Raw genomic sequence first — 21,453 nt, 5'->3', positions numbered from 1 at the left:
GTCTGAGTGTCAAGTAACTTGTGTGTGTGTGTGAGAGACGGACGGACGGACGGACGGGGGGGTAAGACTAAGTGTCCATGGTGTGAATGAAGTATGCTGGGAGGGTCTACATTCTTTAATGCCTGTTTTATTTGAACAGATTGATTAGCTGACAGCATCTGTTATAAAAGCAATGAAAAATCCTTGTGTCTATTACCGTATATACTCGAGTATAAGTCGACCCGAATATAAGCAGAGGCACCTAATTTTACAACAAAAAACTGGGAAAACTTATTGACTCAAGTGGGACCCTCACTAGAGTATAAGCCGAGGGGGGCTTTTTCAGCATAAAAACTGTTCTGAAAAAGTAAGCTTATACTCGAGTATATATGGTACGTCCTGGTAGTAAATCTTGTAAAGTTATCCTGAAGGTGCCCATACACGCACCGATTTTGTGTGCTGTGCATTTTGAACTTCAAGCTGCCAAGCGATTTTGCCACTTAAAGTGGATGCGATGTGATGTACTGTACTTTGCGGGTGCGATGCGATTTCAGCCTCTTTTTTTTTTCTATAAAGTTAATAGTTACAAATGTACATCGCATGTACTACAGGTCGAGTATCCCCGTATCCGAATATCCGTTATCCAAATTATTCCGAAAACCAGACATTCCAGAAAGTGAGTTTTTGCTAAAAACTCACTGGGGACATTTGTAACGGCACTACTGGTGACATGATATGTAACTGGCACTATATATGTGCAAGACAATGATTGCTTGGCATTCAAATTCAGTGCTGAGATAGTACACACATTTTGTTTCACGTTTTAAAACCTTGTTTTTTGAACAAATAAAATATATTTGTGTGTATTTTATGTGGTAATAAAATATATTTGTGTGTATATTATGTGTTTATACAGCATAAATGCAAGATAATTCAAAATACATCATTGAAATATGAAAATATTCCAAAATACGGAATAATCAGTTTTCCAAAATTCTCCTGGTCCCGAGCATTTTGGATAAGGGATACTCAACCTGTACTAAAGTGATGCAATGTAGCACAAAAAGTACTGCCTGCAGATTCTTTTTGTGCTATACAATATTGTACCCACGGGACGCGCATCGCATCCCCGCAGGTACACGTTGCGATTATCGCACATGCAATGCTTTTTGAATTTTAAAAGTTTAAAACGCATGCGATAATCTTGACACTCACCTGATTACTACATTGGATAAATGTGATATTTGCAGCTGTTTTGTGTGTTGGTTGGACAGAATGTCTCCAGTAACAGACACATAGAATGTTTGCAGTTCTTTTTGCTTCTTCAGATTTTGTTTTTGTCTAATTGATATTCAAATATTTTATTATTCAGTTAATCAGAGAAGGGATTTAAATACTTTGTAAATGTGGTAATCTTTTAAAATCAGCATTTTAATTTGTTTGTAATTGTACTAATAATGTTGTAATATATTTTTCCATTTGAGCATATCTGCGGTTCCATTTGGTAAATTGATCTGAGAGATCCATTATTGGCGCAGGATAAATCCTAAACATTTCTTTTTTTTTTTTGTACATACAGTATGATCCTATGCAAAATGATGGTGTTGTAGTACTCCAGTAATGTTTGCTTATTGACCGTTTAAGGGTCTGATTCTGAGTTACAAGCAACTCAGAATATATAAACATAAACTTTGAAGTTAATTGTTTTGCTACCAAATTTAGAATCACTGTATAATATTTGATCAGCAGTTTCTTATATAGCACGGCAAATTATTTTGCATGCAATATTAATATGACCTGCTTTTGCATGTAGCCCCCAAATGCTGGGTCTCTTCACTTTATGCTATAATTTCCATTTGGGAACACCTCTCTAGTCTAATTAGTCACAATGCATTATCGGATTTTAGAAGGACCGATATTGTGACTATTGACCAATGGTCATTAACACGGTATCCAATTGGAGACCGTTTTTATTGGTTGAAAATGGACCCACAATCAGGCAAAACACATGGGATCTTGTTTGTCCCTGGACCAGTGTCTGCTTATTGGGGCTGAGGCACTCAAACCATAATACACGGTGGGAATGGGGATGGTAAAGGACTCAGATATTGGGGCTAATAGGATAGCCTCTGGAGAACCGATTAGCAATGGTTCCACTGCTAATAGGATACCCACCATAATCTTTTCACATTTTCAAATCTGCCCCACCTGCATGATTATGCTTTTTGATAAGATGGAAATGACATGCTTTTTTTTTTTGCTTCCATTCTTTAACTTGACAAGGAACTGATGATAATAAAGAGTAAGGTGGATTGTGGAATCATTAGAAGTAACACTTCAAACTTGGGACATTTAGGAGTGCGGTATATTAGCAGTTTAGTCTGGGAGGAAGGTAGATAATAATAAACTTAATTTAGAAATGTTTAGATTTAGATAACCTAGACCTATCAAATGGGCCTTTGGAAAGGCAGTTTGAGATCAATGGAGGGGAGGTAGAATTTGTTGACTAGAGATGTACTGGAGCCAAAGGAGCAGTAGCAGATGTGGCCCCTTGGCTGCAGCACTGATCATGCAATGCAGGGGGAGATCGCAAAGTACAGATAAATTACATATTATCATGTATGTAATATATGTGCTGGATGGAACCCCCAGGGATTGGCACTGCTGTATGCATCGAGGGACTTCAGCATAAGCCTTCACAATCTCTTAAACCTGCTTCAGCCTTCCATTGGCTAGATTTACAGGAGCGTGGGAGTGGGCTTAAGAGTGCTATATCGCCCAGAGATCCCCAAATCTATCCTGTGCTTTTCTTACATGCACATCCAGCATGGACCTGAGTTATCACTTTTCTTCAGTAAGCCGCCAGTGGTGTTGCATTCTCCAATGAAGGTTCTGGTACAACCACTCATTTCCATGACGGAGGCAATTTATATCTGTTTATACATCATATGGGACACATGCAGGGAGCATATTATTTGTATTGTAGTAGGAAGAGATTTCAAGGAGATTCCGCTACGTTGAGTATTTGCATGGATAGGATTCATTTCGAGCAGCAACTTTAATATATAAAGGGAAACCATTTTTTACTCCATTGATTTTTATAAGTTGGAAATTCTGGTTAATTGAAATAAATTAATATAATTACAAGGTACATTACCAAACTGTTTTGATAACAGGTTGATTGTCGCCATTGGCTTAGAAAATATTTTTTTAAATCTATCCAGTATTACTTTTTATGCATTAAGTATATTGCATTTTAACCCTTTTGCGTGCCAAGTGCATTTGTTAAAATTGGTGTGAAAATTGCCAAGCAAACATTTTTATTCATCATAATGACCTGTAAGGTTTACCTTTTTTATAAGAAATATTACATTTTGTACACAATGTTTTTTATTTGAATTCACATAACAAATGTGAGCGATGCTGGCATATTAAGCCGATATTTTGCACATCTCACAGAGCTGTTGCCATTTATAGCGAATATTTTTGCGCATGTCTCATAGATGTTGTCACTCAGAGTTAATTTATTAAGCAATTGATCCTTTTTAGAAATATCTATTTTTATGGAAAAAATATACATGTGCTATTTTTTATTTTGATCTATTTGTTTAAAGAGAATGGCATTTATATAAAATGGCTTGTAAAGAACTAGGATTTTGATTTCTTTGCATTTTAGTTTTCATTTAGTCACGCCAATATATTTGCGCAGCTTTCATAAATCATTTGGTTCATTTTCTATATCTGATATTGCACGTGTCAGTACAATGAAATGATGGCGACAACTAACATCGCCAAGTTTTTAATCAATACATCCTCTTATCAGTGTTGCTGTGCCCACAAGATATTTATTAATAAATATATCTGAAGAAAACATTGTAGCAGCGCTGTCCAGTGATAATTAATATTAATTTTCCGGACGTGATAGTGCTGTTTAATAAATAAGGGTATACATAGCCTATGTATTAGTAATAGCCACAATGCCATAATTATTAACATTCCATTTTGGTGTGGATATTTTTCATTTTTAATGAAAATATTCCCACTATGTACGAAGATGATACTCCTTGAGTATGAAAGCTTTGTCTGTTTCCGGAGCTGGCATTGGACAGAGGCTGTAGGAGCGGGTTTGGAAATGTATCTCCTTTTATCATGCCTCAATAGGCTTAAAGTAGTATACACAAAACTTTGTCTTCATGGACCTCCAACAGTTAATGGTTTTTAGGTTACCTAGCATGTTCACCGGTGTACTCATTACTGAATCACACGTCTTATAGATCCACAATTGGAGCTCATTTCTCATGGTTCTCTGAGGAGAACTGTAGATCATGAGCTGTTCGGGTTCCTTGAATACTAAGCTTAGGAACCACTGGTGTTCACTAATGTGGACAAGCTGAAAAGCTTAGTTTTTCCAAATTTGATTGACACTATTCAGTCCATAGTCTCCGATGATGATGATGATGAGTACTGTGATCTGCAGTTCTATTTGGCCCTCTGTAGAAGATCTGAGACTATAAATTCTCTTGTGTTAGACTATTAATACAGAGCAACAAAACATTGCCCATAATTTTATGGGAAAAAAGCTATTTTTACCCAATGTTGATCAGGCTTATTGAATGGTGATTGCCTAATATAAAGCACAAGTTCCATAAAATAGTGTTTTTGGCAGCTACTCTATCAGACCATGGAACGCAGTTTAACATCCAACTGAATACTGGAAATAAACACTTAACTATCTTTACACACTATGGGCCAGATGTACTAAGCTTCAAAAGTGATAAAATGGAGAGTGATAAACAACCATCCAATCTGCTCCTACCTGCCATTTTTAAAACTGTCAGTGACATGTCAGGTAGGAGCTGATTGGCTGGCTGTTTATCACTCTCCATTTTATCACTTTTGAAGCAGTACATCTGGCCCATAGTGTGTAAAGATAGTTAAGTGTTTATTTCCAGTATTCAGTTGGATGTTAAACTGCATTCCATGATCAGATGTACCAGCCTGATGACAGTTGCCCTTCAGTTGTGTATGTTTAATGTCAGATTGCTAAAGCTGTTTAACATAGTGTAAATGTTGTGTATACTGTAGCTTACTGAATGTTAAGGGGGTGTTCAATTATGTCTATTTTTTTGGCTAGCCAGAAAATCTGGACAAAACTATTCAATGCGGCCATTTTTAGGCCAGTTAATCCACTGAAGCAGATTCGACTTTTTAAACTGCTGCATTACATGGATTGGTAAATAATTCCCCAATCCATGTGTTTTTCAACAATGCCGCTTTTTCCATCAGTCAAAAAATTGGCACTTGAATTGAATAGGTTGAATTCAGATATTCCGGCTGTCAGAAAAATAGTTTCTAATTGAATACCCACAGTATGTCTGAATTTATTGCTGCATCTCCCCACATTTGAAGAAACTGGTTTATACAGTATTCTGCACAATATGTTTTCTCAACATACATGCTGACGACAGTATTGAATGTATTATGCAGAATTAATGGTCAATACGGCTCTGAAACCAGGTACAAAGTAGAAGGCAGAAAGATCAGGCTGTGTGTTTTTTGTTTTGGTAGAGTACAGTATCATTTTGATTACATTGCATTGATGTAAACATTTATTTTCTGTGCATAAATCATTTGTTAATGACATATTTGTTGTTTTGCTGCAGATCCTATTTAGCACTTATGCTGATAAAAGCAGCCCTTGGCAGATGTTGGCCCTGTCATCTCTGGAAAGCTACTGTATCCTTTTGTCAGTTGCTATTTTCGCTGCACAGAGTGCAATGCAGTTTAATTTAAGGTGATGCATAATGGTTCTACCACTCCTCGATGTGACACTCATTCATTTTCTCGCTGTCTGAGATCTCCTTCCACAGAATTAATTTTAAAGCAGAAAATTACTTGGTTCACAAAAGCTGTTCCTCTCTATCTCATCCAAATTATAGAGCTCTTACTGAGATATATGAAAAGCTTGATTTTTCTGCCAAAGGTGAATGGCTATCCAACACAAATTTGTCATTCTGTTGCAGTATACTTGAATATAATTATAAATAAATCAGGATTTAATAATACTACTTAGTGTTCATTCTAGCACCCGCCATATTTGAAAACCCATGCAGTTCCTCTGCCCTGCCTGGGGTGTCGATCTCTGCTGTAGTGCTTCTAGCACAGTGTGGTCTGTATATCAGCACTGATATGCAAATCAGACATGTGCTAGAAACACCACAGCAGACAGCGAGTCCCCAGGCAGCAAAGAGGAACTGCATGGGATTTCAAATATGGCGGGTGCTAGAAAGAACACTACTACGAACGATGAGTACTCATGTCTAATTGCAATCTTATTTTTTTTTCTCTCCGTTCTGATAGTTAATTTAAAGAATAGATGTTTTTCTTTTAAATTAATGGCTTGGTTCCACATGTGTTGTAGGTGTGTTTGTGTAATCCCATCTATCTCCACTTCTGTTAGGAATTGTGTTTTGAATCCACTGCTTTCTTTTAAAGACTAAAAGCGGTTACTAGTTATTATTTTATGATATGAATGGTTATTATGTTATTTATATACTGTGCACATATTCCATAGCACTTTACAGAGAAATTCTTAACATTCAAATCAGCGTCTGCTCCAGTGGAGCTTACACTATACAGTATATCAGTGGCGCATGCATGGGGGGGGGGGGGGTGTTTCTGGGGACCCAGAACCACGCAGACAGACACATTTTTTTTTAAATGGTATTAAACCCACTGTCGCAGCCTGTGATTAAGCCCCACCCCTGGGACATAGCCCTGCTTCTTTTCAAATACCCGCGATTAGTGGGTTGTGAAGAAAACCAATAACCTGCCAAAAGAACACACAGCTGCTGCGATTCCTGCATGGCTCTGTCCTGTCCTCACTCCAGGTACTTGACACTGCTGCTGTTGCCCACTGCCTAGTTTATTTATGTATGTATGTACTGCCTAGTTTATGTATGTGTGTACTGCCTAGTGTATGTATGTATGTATGTATGTAAATAAATAAAGTGTGTATGTATGTATCTACAGATAGATCTATATCGATGGGTGCCTTTACAAGGCCTCAGGTCGTAGTTTGATGATGTCATTATACTGCGTGCCCTGTTCGGGTGCGTGGTCCAAATGGGGTTGGGATGTTCACTGAGGTGCTATATATTTGTAAGTTGTATCATTATGCCTGATAATGATACGTGATCTGTATTAAATTGTTGCTATTAAGCTAGAAATGCCGTACTTCTCTCGGTTTGCGTGTGTACAGATGGGGCAGGTTCCATCTTGGCAGGGGATGGCGATGGCAATGCCAGCCGCCATCCAGCGCCATCTGCATAGCGAGAAGGGACGTGCGCGCACGAGGGACGCACGCGCACGAGAGGCGCGCGCGTCCTGCTTCCCCCGGGTCACCGCCGGCTTGTCGGCGGTAACCCGGGGTCCCCGCCGCCTGCCCGCACCCCCCCCTAACCCTGTCCATCTCCCTGAGGCGGAGACGGACAGGGTTCCTGTCGCGGTGACGTTCTGGCAATTCGCCAGCAAGGAAGAGGCCTGGCCCATCTGTATATATTGTTGAGGCCTGTCAGTCAGGGCTGATCGCTGTATGTTTGCCTTGCTCCAGTGATTTCTTTTAGGAGAATACACATATGTAGAAGTGTAGATAAAGCGCCACTCGGACATGATGGATTAAAGTGGCCACTTTTTTCACCTGCAAAACAAGACTATCATGATGGATTAAATTGTCCGCTTTTTTCACCTGCCAAACAAGACTCCAAGTGTCGCTTTATCTACAAACCTGTATGTATGTATGTATGTATGTATGTATGTATGTATGTATGGGCAAAATAACACTGTATTATCTCGTCAATGCTGCAGCACTATAAGGGCAATTTTTGAACATGTTAACAAGCTGGGGGGTGGGAGCAGGGCCGCGGAGGTGCAGTGTCTCTGACAGAGAAGACACACTAGAGGTACTCTTGCATCTCTAGTGTCTGTTGCACTGACATATGCTAGAGGACCTCTAGTGACTGTCTCCTTTGCAGCGTTGGTGGCCATTTTTGGAGGGGTACAGGGTCTCTAATGCTGTCAGAGACTCTGCTCCTCCCCACAATAAAAACCTTTAACTCCCACTGGGCAATGAGCATGTAAACTCCCTATGGAGCACAAACATTAACAATCTGAATTCAACTCTGTACCCATTTTGGGGACATACATTTCCGGTACCATACTTCAGTAAGTGTTTGGACACTTTCATTATTTAGCTTAGAAGAAATTGTATCATTTATAGATGTTTTTTTTTTCTTATATAAATGTATATAGCAAATGATAGCCTACAGGCCCAATTACATAGTGGAAAATATTTTAAAAAGGGATCTGTATAATTAATGGGGAAAAAAAATGTTAATGATGCTTATCTAGATGAGATGATTATTCCAGTCCTTTATTCACACGAGGTTTTCTCTCTTGGCCTAATATTTTGAATAAATTGATTTTCATGTAAGCTCCAAAATGCTGTTACTAACCTCCTTAGAATCCAGTTCTCGCTACAATATAAAGAAATTAGTCAATAGAGCTGTTGGGTATCTTTGTGTAAAAGCTGTATAGTAAGCTTAAAGGTAAAAAGGTTTCTTTTAACGTATACAGATTAACCACATATTGGTCACAGTAGGTGTAAGTGCCTTTTTCAAATCTCCCCCCCCCCTTTTTTTTTATATTTCTTTTAAATGAAATATAAATTACTTTTATAGAATACAAACTTTTATCCATTTTATTCCATGACCTTTTACTACCATTGCATTTGATTTCTGATTGATTTAATTGATCAACTAACCTTTTTCCTTTTCAGGGGGTTGGAAGTACTTTCCTGTTTCTCCTTTTTGTCCTTAGTTTGCCTGTTCCTATTCCTTATAAGGGCCACTGCTGCACAACATTTTATTTCTGCATTCTGACCAAAGCAAAAATAGTTCTGAGCGAAGGTAAACAATTAAATGATTTCCTGCTTCAAATCCCTTAACTTTTATCCTACAAGCTGCAAACCTTACGGATTTCCAAGATTCTGCACTCTTAAAACTAGAAGTTGATGGACCGTTTGCTGGGGATTTGATTGACAAAAGAAACGAGGAATATATTGTCATACAAATTGCACAAATTGAGGATCCTTTTTCAAGAAGGCGTCGCCCAACACAGGTAGCTAAACCTTACAATATAAAGGTGTGTGTGCCCCCACAAAAATATTTCTAGCTCTCGTCTCACTACACTTCAACAAAAATGTATTGTAGTTTTGGTAGCATATCAGCAGAGTACATCACACTGCCCAACAGCTGTTTCAACTGCTCAAATGCAGTTTTACTCAGGGGCTAAATTTATCCTATCTATATATCTCTATTAGGGGCAGATGTATTAAGCCTTAACGAGATAAATTCAAGTGCGATAAGGAGAGATAAACGTCCAGCCAATCTACACCTTACTTTTTTTGTTTCAAACACAGCCTGTTCCATGGCAGTTAGCAGGTGATTGGCTGGACATTTATCTCTCCTTATCACACTTGCATTTATCTCTACATCTGCCCCTTAATGAGAATGATTTAAATAAACTCTGCAGTACAACAAAGAGTATATTTGAGGTGCCTGCATCCAGGTGACCTCATCTGGTGGATCCATAAAACTACAGAGAAATTCAAGGCTGCAAGAAAATCTGATCAGGCGTGAAAAGTCCATATTCTGGAAAAATTCTATAGTGGAGGCGATAGGACTTGGAGAGGCACTTAATGTGAGGAACAAGAGGACAGAGTGTAAATTGCACGGCAGTAGGCATGGGAGGCTGCACACATTCTGAGGTTACCGATGACTGAGAATTAAGTGGATATGTACTACTGTATTTTTAGCATGCTGAGTGTTGTTAAGCTTCAGGATAGACATATGGAAATACTAGAGGGTTATATGATAATACAAAGGAAGAGGTCAGGGGAAGAGCACATTTGAGTCTCCTGCATTAAATTGGTTATGGAAGATGAATGAGTAAACTGTTCTCAGCACATCTTTACTAGGGGAACTAAATACTTATTTATTTAGGAACATATTCTTATATAGCAAACACATTCCGCAGCACTTTACAGAGAATATTTGAACATTCACACCAGTCCATGCCCCAGTGGAGCTTACAATCTATATTCCCTACCACATGTACACACACACGCACACATTGACTCTTGGTTTAATTTTTGATGGAAGACAATTAAACTACCAGTGTTGAACAGTTAGAGCCAAAGTGGGAATTGAACCCATGATTTCAGCACTGTGAGGCAGTAATGTTAAACTTCACACCAACCGTGCTACCCCTTATTGAGACTTTAATAGATAGCGGGATTAATGTGGTATGTACATACAAAATATCTTTATTGTAGTTAGTGCAGTTTTCTAATATGATTAATTTGAATAGATTTTTCTTAACAATGTATTTAAGGGGTACAGTATATAGGGCAGGGATGAGCAGCAAGGTCAGTCAGATGTATAGAGTAGACCAGGCTTAGCTGTCTGGGGAATTACTGCATGCTACCATTTAAACTGTAGCAGACTTAAGAACAGGTACTTGTGCAAGCAAGGATTTTGTTCTTTAATTTTTTGTATACATCAGATGATGAAGGTTGAGCAATTCCAGCTTTTTTTTTTTGGTTACTAAAAAATATCAATTTGTTGCAGATTATTTACAACTGGACCCTAGCGTTAAACTCAAGGAGAAAGGAGCATATTGTAAGGAAGAAAACGTTTGAAATATTAAACAGGTTAGTATTTGTTGTATTGACGGTATTCATGTCAGTGCTAGTCTGGTTTTAAACCTAAAAGAAAAAAAATCAGTAAATAAGGTTTGCAGGATATTGTGTGCCTAGTCTGTGATGCTTTTTCAAAAAGGTAATTTGGGAAATCCTAATGCAACCAAAACATTACGGTGGAAATTTACTAAGCTGTGTATTCTACTTCACATGTGATGTTACTCTGGGCAACCAATCAGATCCTGTCTACTCTCTTCTAGAGGGTGCTAAATAAATAGGAAGTAGATTCTGATTGGTTGCCTATAGCAACATCACATGTGAAGTAGAATACACATCTTGGTAAAATTGGTAAAATGCTTCACCAAATTGTCACAAGCAGTTTGTATTGGAATGAGTAATTGAATGGTTCCTCTAATTGTTTACCCTTCTGCTGCTGAGCCTATTTTGGCCCTTTTTGGGGAGGTCACGTTCAAACTTTAGTATCTGCAATTAGTTATACAGGGTGTGTTTCTTTCTGTCTGTTTCCGAATGGGATACGGTCGGTTGGTCGACCTAATGATAGTCAACAGTCATTAGGTCGACACTGACTGCAAGGTCGACAAGTGTCTAGGTCCACACATGCGTTAGATTGACATGGGTTAGGTTGACAGTCAAAATGTCGACATGGGTTTTTTTGAGCTGACATGTGCCGACAGGCAGTATTTCTTTCCCTACCATGCACTAGGGCATGGTGGGAGAATAAAATGGTGTGCTGAGGGGATGTGGTGCGCTTAAAACAGTGTCCATGTCGACATTTGGGTAAAAAAAGTGAAACCCCATGACGACCGTTGACCTAACGCATGTGTCAAACTAGACACCTGTCGACCTTGTGCCATGTTGACCTTGCAGTATATCGACCCAATGGTGCCAACCTAATGACTGTCAACCAACAGAATAGCTGACACCCTCCTTCTGATGATTTGTTGCCTTGTCAGATCAACAGGTAAGCAGTAGGCCAGATGGACCAGCACTCATTGGACTTATCTCAGTTAAAAATAAATTACCATGCTGCTATATTTTATTGCAGTGTTTCATTACTTTTATTAGCATAGTCATGCAGTACAATAAAATAGAAATATGTACATAGCACCACTAGTGGTTACCAATTACCACTACACACTAATGTTAAACCAAAACATTTTGGTGTAACACTAGTGGGTAGTAGTGATTGGTAACCACTGGTGGTGCTATTTAGAACACATTTGTATTTCATTGTATATATCCTTGTGGAGTTGTATGGTGAAGGCTCCAAGTGTTTCTAAGAGCTGCAATCAGTGTTATTTTGCACACGGGGAGACATAACTGTATTTAAAGTCATGCAGTACAAACAGAAATGTAAAACATAACTTATTTCCCTGCGTGATTCAGTTCACAGGATGCTGGACCACATGCACTTCCTGATTCCAGGACCGCAAGTTCAGGTATCTGACCAATCATGCTCTACTAGTAGTCACCATGGTTACCCAGCGCCTGTAAATAGAAACTCCATATACTGTATTAACACAACAAATACCACCCCGTGAAATACTATACATATATTAAATAAAAAAAAGCATGTTTACCGTACACTGTATAAGCAATACAGATAGATAGATAGATAGATAGATACACACAAATAAAAAAGTTTTAATAGACATTTTACAAGATACCAAGTGCAAAGTATACCCTCCATAATTTACTTGTTACAGGAAAATACTGAGGTTAAGTTGGTCATTTAGACCCCTAGGCTTAATTCGGGCAGTACGCATGGTGTAATGGTTAGCATTACTGCCTCACAGCGCTGAGATCATGGGTTTGATTCCCACCATGGATCTAACTGTGTGGAGTTTGTATATTCTCCCCGTACTTGTGTGGGTTTCCTCCGGGTGCTCCGGTTTCCTCCCACAATCAAAAAATATACTGTTAGGTTAATTGGCTCCCAACAAAATTAACCCTATTGTGTGTGTGTGTGTGTGTGTGTGTGTGTGTGTGTGTGTGTGTGTGTGTGTGTGTGGTAGGGAATATAGATTGTATGCTCCACAGGGTCAGGGACTGATGTGAATGTTCAACTATACTCTGTAAAGCGCTGCGGAATATGTATGCACTATATAAGAAACTGTAAATAAATACATGTATCAAAGGTGAATCCACTTATGGTGTGTACACACTTGTACAATGTGCATGAGATTTTGACTATATAGTCAAAATCTCATCCAGATCGCACAGGTTTTAACCCATGCGATCCCAATGCGTGCTCCCGTATCGCAGCCAGAAAGTCTTGGCTGCATAGACTATATAGTGCAGATCTGCACTATATAGTCTAAATTGTATGCAGATAGTCTAAATTGTACAAGTGTGTACACACCTTTTTAGGTAAAAACAATTAATATGACTGGAATCTATCACCCCTTCGATTATCATCAGGAATGTGGTTTCTGCCATATGTCTGAAACTGGATATTGAAGGTTTCATCTCTGCATAGTGTCTTGCAACTGGCTGTTCCAAGGTTTTCCCATTAAGGGCAGCATGTGTCGCTGACTTATGCAGGGCCATACCTTCTTTAAAAGAAAGTATGGTCTTCCCCGACATAGTACCTATGTCATATTTGATTAAGTGCCTGTGTGGCCTTTACTGTTACATGATAAAGTATACCTAATGTCATAATTACAGTATGTGGATGCATAAAAAACTTAACCAGCATATGAAGTGTTCCAAATCTATTGTTGTTAAAGTGTTTTTGTTCCACTTGTTTAGGTTGCACAACTTGCAACCATATGATAACTGGAAAGTTTTTTTGCACATCCTCATACAGTACTGGCCGTAAATACGACATTAGCACTTATGTCATATATTTGACATATGGCCATAGACCATGTTCCTGATGATATTCGAAGGGTTGATAGGTACAAACAATTATTATGACTGGAATCTAAGTGGATTCACCTTTTGGAATAGGCCTAGGGGGTCAAATTGACCAACTTAATTTTCGTATATTTCTGTAACAAGTAAATTATGGAGGTATACTTTGAGCTTGGTAGCTTGTGATTTAAAATGTCTTCACTTTATTTGATATATCTGTATTGTTTATAGGATGTTTGTTAAACATGTATTTTTTTTATTTAATATATGTATATTTTTTATGGGGTGGTGTTTGTTGTGTTAATATACGGAGTTTCTTTTTATAGGCGCTGGTTAACCATGGTAACTACTAGTAGAGCATGATTGATCAGATACCTGGACTTATGGTTCCAGAAGCAGGAAGCGCATGGTGGTCTTGGGTCCTGTGATCACGCTGGAATATAAGGTCTGTATGTTTTGCATTTCTGCTTCTTTGTACTGCCTGATGGGCTCCTAACGGCCGGAAACATTGCAGGAATATATATCAGCATGGTGGTTTGTTTTTAACTAACTGAGAAGTCCGATGAGTGTCGGTCCATTTGGAGATGAATGAATGAGCGGGTTCAGTTCCAAGAGAACTGAACCCCCAAACTTACCTGTGCCACCATTTTCCGGATGCAAATTGAGGTAAATGTCATCATCCCGATGTCGGATTCTTGCGAGAACTGAACGTGTATATAAGTCCTGATGATTGACACATCTTCATTCCCACAGTTGAGTTCAGACAGCACAGTGCTGTCCTATACAGTTCTCCTATATCAGTACCCCACAGTAGGAGTCCAGAGGTGCTGCCCTAGAAGTCTGCCGTATAAGTCCAGTGATGGTGTCCTTCTGCCCTACCAGACCAGGGTTGCTTTTGTCTACCTGCTGTGCAAAAAACTAGTTAGCTGGTGAAGACAGACTGGAGTACAATTTGGACAATTGTGGGGTAAAGGGAGACCATCAACTTGGCTGTCCGCAATCCTGGAGCAAGACTAAAGGTATAAACCCAGGCCATGGCCTTAGCCTTTTCTTCCCACTTCGTGTCATGGTCAGCTTGTTTTATCCTCACTGTCCTCTTCCTCTTTCCAAAATGTGAAAAGTCATTAAATATGGAGGTGGTATGTTTGTAGCTAGCTATGAGTTTAAAAACTTGGCAAGCTTTTACCAGGGGGGACCGCCTGACTCTGAAATGATGGGTTTAGTAAACTGGACATGTCCTGCTTAAACAAAATAAGGGTGGATGGGAGGGCCCAAGGACAATTCCATCTTGCGTCTCCTTTTCTTTGCATTATGTGCATCCTGTCTGTCACTGCAGTGCCACTCCTAGATGTGCCATGTTTGTTCTGCCCTCTTGTGTCGCTTAGCTTAGTCATCCATCTACCTTGGTGCTACCTTTTTTGGTCTAAAAATGAGGTGTTCAGAATAGACTGGAAATGAGTGAAAAAGAATGTTATGGAGGTTAATAAATACTGTATGAGCAAAAAAAATGAAAAATCTGTCATATCAGATTTTATGGGTTTTTCCCCAAAAAAATACAGATCCAAACACAAAACTCAGACAGGTGGTTTTGGCAAAACCAATCCAGATACACAAACAGAGATCTAGATCATAACACAAATCTCAAAGTATGTCTAGTGCACATCCCTAATACTTATGTACACCCACATATTAGACCTATTTTTTCCAGGAGATTTTGAAGGTTGTCCGCCCCCCTCCCTCCCTCTTTGGCCTAAATCCACCTTTTCAAAGAAACAAAGCTAGATTTTACACACAACTTTTCGTTAAAATGATACATTTATTTTAATGGTTGTTTGAATTAAATGCGTAAAATGGGTTTATCCCTCTTCTTACCACCTTTACACATATTTCAGGAATGGAAATTAGATATTGCCAAAGTCTGTAAATAGGTTAAAGCCCCTCATCTTCTGTGTTCTCTTTCCGGTCCCTGTGCATAGTTAAGCATAGTCATAAAAATGTAACTTCTGGTCTGGAACCCTCCATTAGGAGTATACATCCTCTGGCAACTAGCAAGAAATGTATGGCTGGTCTCATTCCCTAATAACTTTTTTTTTTTTATTCTGTGTCAGCGCTTTAAACCAAATGCTAGTCCAGTGCCCTCTGTGGGAGTCACAGAACAATCACAGGATGTACTGTATACATGTATTTCTAGAAAGTAGTTTACATACATGTGTGAGCATAAGGTATGAATTAAGGACTAGAGAAGCACTTGTAGTTGCTTTTCTCGGTACTTGTTTCCTAGCACGGCCACAATGATCATAATCGCGGTCATCGGGGCTAAAATCGGGGGCATCGCATGCGCAAAAAAATCGGGTGCGATGGGCCAGACGCGATGCCCGCGATTTCCCCATAGAGAACAATGTTAAATGCCTCAATTTACCCGCGATGACCACGATTTCCCATCGGAAACAATGTGAAATGGCTCAATTTACCCAAATTATCATAGGAACAATGGTAAATGGGCCAAAAACACCCCTGAACATTGAAATGTCCCCCCCAAAAGTAGTTTACGCCACCACGTGATCAACGTGAACCCGAAGCGTGGCGAGCGCAGCGGTACGCGTCCTCCGACCTTTTCATACCCCTACTATCCACTAGGGCGTGGAGTTGAGAATAGAATAGTGTGGCGAGCCACCGAGCCCGAAGCGTGGCGAGCGGACGCGGATACCTGTGAAGCCCGCGAAGGGACGCGTTTACCTGTGAAGGTATCCGCGTCCCCTCGCGGGGCTCGCTGCGCTCGCCACGCTTCGGGCACGGTGGCTCGCTGCGCTCGCCACACTATTCTATTCTCAACTCCACGCCCTAGTGGATAGTGGGGGTATGAAAAGGTCGGATGACGCGTACCGCCGCCCCTCGCGGACTCGCTGCGCTCGCCACGCTTCGGGTTCACGTTCATCGCGGGGTGGCGTGAACTACTTTTGGGGGGACATTTCACTGGTCAGGGTTTTTTTTTGGGCTTTCTGGCCCATTTACCATTCTTCCCTATGATGATTTGGGTAAATTGACCCATTTAACATTGTTTCCTATGGGAAATCGGGGTCATCGCGGGTAAATTGAGGCATTTAACATTGTTCCCTATGGGGAAATCGCGGGCATCGCGGGTGGACCATTTAAGCATTTTTAGGCGCACACGACGCGACCGACCCGATTTTTCAATGCATTTCAATGGAAAAATAGGGGGCGTCGGTCGCGTCGCAGGCCACTAAAATTACACCCGATGGCCAAGATTTGTGGCCGTGCTAGGAAACAAGTACCCTTTTCTCTTTTGTTTCTTAGTTAGACAGTGCAATATAGCTTCAGTATTTTTATATCTTTTAGTTTTTGATTAGAGACCAAGTCCACAAATGTGAAGTTGCTATTAAAACCTGCACGGAAACCAGGTTATTTTTCCTTTTTTAATTTGTAACCGAAATTTCATGAAGGAAATATTAAGAATGTAGCTTCACTGTTCCTCAGCAGCGTCTTCCCCAGATGGCTGAAATCAAATGGATGAAGGTTGCATAAGCGGAAGCATTTGGGGGTAAAGATTGAGTTCTATTAACGATGGAATGTTGCCCATAGCAACCCAATGAGTTTCTTCTTAATTTAGGACTTTCTAGAAAAAATGGATAGAATCTTATTGGTTGCTATGGGTTACATCTCGTCTTCAATAGAACGCCAAACTTAGTAAATTTACCCATTCGTGACTAAAGAAGATTTGCAGCAACTGAGACCCAAAAGGGCTGGAGCTTTGTGTGTGCCCTCATGGGATTTAGTCTGCCAGACAGCAAGTCATGACAGAGGAGTTTGAGACATTGGATTAGGCCAGTGATGGCTAACCTTGACACTCCAGCTGTTGTTGAACTACACACCCCAGCATGCCCTGCTACAGTTTTAGCATGGCCAAATAGTAAAACTGTACCATGGCATGCTGGGATGTGTAGTTCAACAGCTGGAGTGTCAAGGTTAGCCATCACTGGATTAGACTATGGATGAAGAAGAGGATTTCAATTGAGGTTTGATAGGATTTCTGAATGCTCTTTTAAGAAGAAGGAAAGTCAGGAATTGTCAGATGGGCAGTCATTGCAGGAGACATTGTTCCAAGGATTATAAAGAAGGGAGGGTGTCAATGTTTTCCTTTAATCAGGAGACTTCCAATCCTCTGCTATAATAAAATGGACCGCTTATTTAAACATTTTCTAGGCCAAAGGAAGTTCTAAAATATAAGTTTCCTCAGCAGAAAAAGGGAAGTTTCACTTATATACTTGACCAATGGTAGACACGGAGGTAGCCATGCTGTCCAGAAAAAACACATTTCTGCTTGAGGATGTAAACTCCTTTTAAGGATGTGACCGTATTGCACATCTGGAATAAAAAAAGTGATGGAATAAAAAAGTGAATTTCTAAAACGTACGGTAATACTTTTTTATTCTGTTGGCAATCGAATTTGTATGCAAAGTATATTTGGAAGCAATTTAAAGAGCATGATTTATTTTATTTTATTTAGTTTCTTATATATTGCAGCAAATGTCATTGCACCTTACAATTGTATACAGTGATAGAACAAACTGGGTAAAAATAGACAGACATGGAGGTAGTTTAGTCCTGCTGCAAGCTTACGCTATAGGCAGGTTGCAAGTCTAGAAGGGAAACTACAGTATATAATCTATACGAGGGTTATTTGGGCGGTACCTAAATGTGATAGACTTGTGATGAGTAAAGATATATATGGTGGTGTATTGGGTAATACCTTTTTATATGTGCGTATGGAATATTGTAGAAAATGGGCAACCAATGGAGGGACTGGCAAAATCAGCAGACGATGAACGTCTTGCTAGGAAGATCAGCCTAGCAGCATTATTAAAATATTGCCTGGGAGTGAGTTATGCTTTATCCCCTGGACAGACCTCTAGGGTCTTTGTTTCTCAGATCAGGAGAACCAACCTTATGTTCAGAGTAGACAGAGTAAGCCTGTACAGACCTGGAAGGAGTTACACAAGACAATCTCAAGCAATGCAAGACAGTGGTAAAGAGCTACAATGCTTTGTAAAATCTTTTCTCAGTGATGCCAGAAACATCCACTTATACCCCATGTACACCAAAATCCCAGAACAGACCCTGAATTTGGAACACCTGTTGAAATCCAGATCAGATTTTTCCATTTACACTATGGTGCCAAGGTTGGGCTCCCCTTGCTGTAAACAGGAGCAGAGTCTGATGACCCGCATACCTGTTTACACTGCCCATCACCCGGGTCCTCCCTGTGTTTGACCATGGTCTGGACCAGGGTAGGATTCATAGGGAATTGGACCTGTGTTTTTTTTTTTAGCTACCTCTTTTACACAAACACTGACCTGGGTCCACGAGGTGTAAAAGGGGTATTTAGTAACAAATGTGAAGATATGTAGAAATTGGGTTATTGACAGAACTGACATTAGACAAGTGCTATTTATTCAGTAGTGCGGGGGGAGGTACAGAAAATCTCAAATCAGAGAAGTTTTTGCTCTCGAAGATGGAGTACATCTTCATGTTGCAGCTTATTAGGTGCATTTGTTCGCTAATATTAGGCACTCCAACATCAGCAACACAAGTTAAGACTTTAGTGCAGGTGCACAAATGTCATGGCACAATGCCGGAGCAATAGTCAAAATCAATCAAGTACACTGAATTATAAAGTAGAATAATTCTGGAACAGAGGATAATCAATAGTTCATCATTTGGTACCTAGGTCTGCTGTGGCAAAGCCTAATAAATCAAGGAATATGGAGGGTACGGTCTCGGCTGCTATAATTTATAATGTACATTTGCAAAACAGACCCGAAGATCAGCTCTGTTACACTGCATTGCTTTTTTAAGGCTAGGTGAATGGGTATGCATGTATTTTTGCTGAGATTGTGGCTGTTCCATTTGAGAGGGGGCAGCCAGTTGGTTGGTCTGGGGGGTAGGTGATGCAGGGACATGGTTCTACATCTGTCACTGTGGCCCATCATCCACTGTATAAATATTCACTGTATTGTAAAGTGGTGGGTGGAACCATGAAGACGCAATTCCAGTGTGAATCGCATCCAATTTCTGGGACCACCCTCATTCATTGGGAAGTGGACAGCAGCAATTAACAGCCTTTGGGAGATATACTGTAATTAATTTTTCCAGGCAGGCACTCAGAGACGCCTACCTAGTGTTATGTACATCAATGTATAGAACCTTTATGCTCTTGGCTTCAAAAGCTTTTCAGTTTGGTAGGTATGACTATTTATCTTTTTTATTTATTCTGTACATGTGCGAGAACTAGAGGGGAAACACTCATAATCAGGGCTTGATTCTTACATCTTTAATCATATTTTATTTAAAACCCATAAATACATTTAACATTTCTTTTTTGAAATAAGTGGGTTTGCTAAGATGTATGAACAGATTTAACAATGTAACATGTACTATGCAGTGACAGTAGGAAAACAGCTGAAGCACAGAACACGCCAGAGGTTTTTTTATGCAACGGTCACATGCAGAAAGTGGTCAAGTGTTTTTATACATCTTTTTCAGGCTTACAATTTTTTTGTTTTCTGCTGACTAAAAACAGCTCATTTGACTATTGGTTCTGCGTAGGAGAGGAGCAGGTATTCATTACACAGGGTCAATGTTGTCTCCCACTCCTGAGTATACTCATCTTGATCTGAAAAACTGGTACCCCCTCCTCCATGGAGCGATGTTCCCAATGATAAATTCTGGAAAATGGCACCACACAGTGAAAGCAAGTACATTAGCAATGTGCCAGTCTTTGCTCGTTAGTCCACGTGTGCCATCTTCCCAATTATCATTGATCCGGGAAGCAGGTCCCTGTTCCTCAGGCTAGCAAGGTAAGACGGTTGCATGAGCCTCACAGTGGCATTCCCCCCTGTTTAAGCCATGTCCTTATGCAATAGAGTACCTGGGCCCTGCACATGACACCAACCTACTGTAATGCATAAAGAAATTATCTTTTTTTATGCAATTCATAAATGAATTATAGATGTTGTAATGTTTCCAGTATTAACTGTTTTTGAAAGCTTTTGATCAAATAACCTGTTAACTTGCCTGCATTATATACTTTAATTACGGTATCATATTATACTTTTTTATGTTGCCTCGACAAAGAACGATTACTATCAATGGATAAAATAATTTTATGCTTTAACTAAGAACTTCAGCTACCTGTAGACATTTTCTAATTGTGTTTTTAGCTATTTGAATAATAAAAGTAATTGTCTGTGGCTGGCTAATCCTTATGAATTACCCCCTTCTTCACAGTGAAACAATTTCCATAAACATTCAAGCATTTCTACAGGAGTCACAACTTGTTCCAGTGTCTTTATCTTATCAGTACCTTAGTGCAAGCATTGAGACCCAAGTAACAATCGCTGCCATTATCTTAGCAGGAGTTTATGCCCTAATCATATTTGAGGTAAGGGATCTAAATTCTTCCTGTTTCAGAATAATTTATAGGTTTTGTGTTTAAAAAAAATGTATTCCCTTCTGGTTTTACTAATGCTAAATATGAAAAACATTGGGGGAAATGTAATAGGATGAGAGATTAAGAAAGTGAGAGATTTGGAAAGAAATCGCCAGGTTTTTTTTAAAGCGGCAATCATTTCTTACCAAATCTCTCCCTTTCTTAATCTCTCATCCTATTAAATTTCACCCATTGTGTCAATTTATTGTATTCTGCTAAAATTCAAATGTTACCAAGTTTTACACTAGTTTTATACTTTCACCTCCTGGAAAATTATCTGGATTGGGCTCCCTATAAACCAATGCATATATGGGCTTGGGGAACATCCATT

The 21,453-nt window shown here is 39.5% G+C and overlaps 1 protein-coding gene across 2 annotated transcripts in view; it reads left to right on the top strand.

Annotated features, from left to right (window-relative positions):
- Positions 1–21,453, top strand: part of OCA2 (OCA2 melanosomal transmembrane protein) — a 205,231-nt gene that overhangs the window by 60,384 nt on the left and 123,394 nt on the right. For both annotated transcript variants that reach the window (XM_083168584.1, XM_083168582.1), the window contains exons 6-9: positions 5,643–5,715; positions 8,999–9,156; positions 10,668–10,750; positions 20,921–21,074. In XM_083168584.1, the coding sequence (XP_083024710.1) occupies positions 5,643–5,715; positions 8,999–9,156; positions 10,668–10,750; positions 20,921–21,074 (468 nt within the window). The remainder of the gene's footprint in view (positions 1–5,642; positions 5,716–8,998; positions 9,157–10,667; positions 10,751–20,920; positions 21,075–21,453) is intronic.

Source organism: Crinia signifera, chromosome 2 (genome assembly GCF_055691185.1).
Source record: "Crinia signifera chromosome 2, ASM5569118v1, whole genome shotgun sequence".
Lineage (NCBI taxonomy): Eukaryota > Metazoa > Chordata > Amphibia > Anura > Myobatrachidae > Crinia > Crinia signifera.
Note: the sequence above shows the minus strand (reverse complement) of the source record. Positions and strands in the feature narration are given on the sequence as shown.